Source organism: Sinocyclocheilus rhinocerous, unplaced genomic scaffold (assembly GCF_001515625.1).
Source record: "Sinocyclocheilus rhinocerous isolate Xijiao unplaced genomic scaffold, SAMN03320098_v1.1 scaffold395, whole genome shotgun sequence".
In the NCBI taxonomy this organism is placed as follows: domain Eukaryota; kingdom Metazoa; phylum Chordata; class Actinopteri; order Cypriniformes; family Cyprinidae; genus Sinocyclocheilus; species Sinocyclocheilus rhinocerous.
The window spans coordinates 415453-419211 of NW_015660890.1; the positions used below are offsets into that span (position 1 = coordinate 415453).

The window sequence follows — 3759 nt, forward strand, 5'->3', positions numbered from 1 at the left end:
CTGTATATTAGTTCTGTATTTTTCACTATTTCTTACTTGATTCTAGCTTGTACTCTTCTAAACAATCTTTGAACTTTCTATTACAGCATGTTATATTTTGTATCTAATTCATTGCAATTCAAACATTTTTTAAGTGTGATTAAGTGTCCAAATACTATTATGTATAGCCTACTTCACAATTTCTTTCTTTCATCTTTATTCTAGCTTTTTTACTCCTCTGAACAGTCTTTGAACTTTCTAGAACAGCTTTTCATGCTAATGCCACCTCAAGATGATGTGCTCTTTTATATTCCTCGTTTGTAGCACTCTTTGACTAAAAGCATCTGCCAAATGAAGAAATGTAAATGTGCCTCCTCTAAGGGTGAACCCTTGGTGCAGTCAATGGATGCGTCATGCAGCATTATTGATTACCTCCATCCATAATGAAGGCTCATCAGAGAGAGAGGGCATCAGCATCTGAGACAGACGAGCATTTACTCCCCCACGACTCCAATCCCTGTCCTAGCTGAAAATTGTCGTCTAAGCGTCACACTTTGTATTACCGCCATACTTCTTCAAGTGCTCAAGACACTTACCCCAGGCCATAAAACAGCAGAAACCTTTCAGTCCATCCACCTCTTTACAAATGTTCACAGTAAAAACCACTCTGGAGTAATTTAGCATTGCTTTCGACTGTGCCCTATTTCTTCACCACACCTCCACAGCAATGATCTGGAGAAAAAGAGGACAAGAAGTATTTCAGAATGTTTTTCATATCTATTTAACAATGATAAAAATAACCCATGAAACGGCTTGACAAATGTCTTCTTTTCAGCAAGTTTAGACAGGACATAATGTACCTGTACCTATTTTCTGTATATTTTTAATGCTACGGGATATGTATCTTCAAAATTGTAAATAAAATAAAGATTATTGGAGTACTTTATAAAGAAAATACTGGTCTTTCTACTTGAAAATGTCATGTTTTCCAATTCAATTCTATATATTCTGTTTCTTTGTAATACTTGTGGAGTTTACTAGCAATTTCTGAGTGAAAATTGTTTCAAAGTAAATCAACACAATTTTAATGTATCTGCTAATAGGTACATATACACTAAAGGCCACAGATGTTTATAAATTCAACCAAACAGGCCATGTGCTAATTCATTTTACAAATGTAGATTCTACATCAGAGACTCGCTTAACTCATTTGTGCTTCAAGCAAACGATCTCCATAAGCGAAAGCCTAAATGTGAATCATGGGTAATGAGGCACCTGTTCCTCATTATCTGCACTCAGACTTTCAGTGGAGATGTTCTGACTTCACTGACATCGTAAGGAGGCTTTCTTTCCATAAGTGTTTTGCAAGTAAGCATTGTGTTCAAACCTTTGTTCGCATCTCTGGTTCTCAGTGACCACATCTGGCTCATTAAACCCAGCGGCTGCTTCATCACTGTTGAAAACCTTGCAACTGAAATAACTTGGATTACTATTACAAAATGTTATGGCATTAACAAATCTTTTTTTTTTTTTTTTTAAGTGCAATTAGGCATATATTGTAAGCATTTTACACCAAAATCAGAATGTATTTTACGGTTTGTATACTCACCGCACCTTGCTCTTTATTTACACATATACATGCTCAGGCAAGATAAAATGCTCAAATGTGACCCCAAAGGTCAGCAAAAACGGAATAAGGTGAATTTTAAAAACTAGTTTGAGTGTTTTAGGATGATATTTAATTATAAATCTATATAGCCATACTGAGCTGTATGTCTCAAACACAATACTCAAGTAATGACAGAGTGTGTGGCACAAGCTCAATTCATTTTCCATTAACTATATGGAATTTGTATTTCGAACATGATGACAGGATCCAATTAGAGAATTTAAGGACAGTTGGGGTTTCCTATAGACGAGTAAAACAGGGCTGTATTTGCTAAATGGAAAAACACCTACTGTTTTATATAAATATAATTATAATTATTATAGAGCGTACCCCTAAAAAACAGCAGAATAAAAAGACTGACAAACTGAAAACTGAATATTGATAAGCTTTTTATGATTGAAGACCTTTGCAGCATTAATACTGTTATGTTCTTGTTAATTACTGGGAAGCTGCTTTTATAAAAAAAAAAACTGTACTGTGTAAATAAATGTGACTTGACTTGCATAAATGATTGACGCATATTGGTATGTTATAAATGAAATTGAACACGCTCGGTTGGTTCCACTGAGGGCGCCGAGTATACTTACTTTTACTTGTATTAAGGTTGTTTTTAATGTTGGTTAGGGGCGTGCAGTAGAGGAGAGAGAGGGCATCTCTTGAGCTTGCCAGCCTCTTCACTGGGGGCTGGACTTAAGGAAAGCAGCACTTGTCTGGCGATCTTCATGACCTTTGCGCGTCAGATCAACACAATTGATGCACATGCGCACCACCAGAATATGATCCACGTCTAGGAGACTTAAATGAATCTGTTCTCTTCAGTCTAAGAGTGCACACTTGAAGTCTCTGTAGAGGATTCCCATCTGCTGCCTTTTACGCACGAGAATTCGTGCGCAATGAAGCTCTGCCTAGCGCGCACCTCTCCACATACCTGAGAGAGCGCGCAAGATTTTACGCATGAAAATCACAGCTCGTTTCCAAACCCAACTATGGGCTACGCGTCGAACCAAACCACGGCGAACAACGACACCGACCCGTTCGGCAGGAACGAAGACGTAGCCAAAATGGAGATCACGGTTTTAAGCGTCACCTTCCTCGTTGCGGTGATCGGAAATCTGTGCGTGCTGCTGGCCATGCACAACACCAAGAAGAAGAGCTCACGGATGCACTTGTTCATCAAGCACCTGAGCCTCGCAGACCTGGTGGTGGCTTTCTTCCAGGTTCTTCCACAGCTCTGCTGGGAGATCACCTTCAGGTTTTACGGACCTGACTTTCTTTGCCGGATTGTCAAGCATCTCCAAGTCCTGGGCATGTTCGCGTCCACCTATATGATGGTGATGATGACACTGGACCGCTACATCGCCATATGCCACCCTCTGAAGACTCTCCAGCAGCCCACAAAGCGCGCCTACATCATGATCGGGTCCACTTGGCTCTGCAGCCTGTTGCTCAGCACCCCTCAATACTTCATCTTCTCTCTGAGCGAGATCCAGAACGGCTCGGATGTGTATGACTGCTGGGGCCACTTCATCGAGCCGTGGGGCATCCGAGCCTACATCACCTGGATCACCGTGGGCATCTTCCTCATCCCCGTCATCATCCTCATGATCTGCTACGGGTTCATATGCCACAGTATCTGGATGAACTTCAAGTCTAAGACCAAGAGAGGCACTCTGCACAGCACTAAGAACGGGATGATTGGAAAGGCGTCTGTCAGTAGTGTCACCATCATCTCAAGAGCCAAACTAAGAACTGTAAAGATGACATTCGTGATTGTTTTGGCGTACATTGTGTGCTGGGCTCCGTTCTTCATCGTGCAAATGTGGTCAGTCTGGGATGAAAACTTCTCCTGGGACGGTAAGTTGATCAGGGTTACACATGTAAATATATTTAAGCACAGTATTAAGTTTAAAAATGATTCAAAGACTTTCAGAGAGTTGACGTTTTAAATGTAAATTGTACTTTCTGGCGCGAACGCTGAAAGTTTGTCTTTTGTCGCTCTAGAGCAGTTAGCCAACAGTAAACATCTTAAAGTATAAACAAAACACTATTTTTGTTTTCGTGTATAATTCTTTAAAAAAGAGCTTGATAAATTGTAATTATATATATATATA

General features: G+C 39.9%; 1 protein-coding gene across 2 annotated transcripts in view; it reads left to right on the plus strand.

Moving 5' to 3' along the window:
* Positions 1–1273: 1273 nt before the first annotated feature.
* avpr1ab (arginine vasopressin receptor 1Ab) overlaps positions 1274–3759 on the plus strand; it is a 4488-nt gene continuing 2002 nt past the window's right edge. Inside the window, exons 1-2 of one of the 2 annotated variants that reach the window (XM_016535388.1) lie at positions 1274–1347; positions 2273–3502. In XM_016535388.1, coding sequence (XP_016390874.1) covers positions 2635–3502 — 868 coding nt within the window. In that variant the 5' untranslated portion in view covers positions 1274–1347; positions 2273–2634. The remainder of the gene's footprint in view (positions 1348–2272; positions 3503–3759) is intronic. The other variant, XM_016535389.1, reaches the window with a different exon arrangement.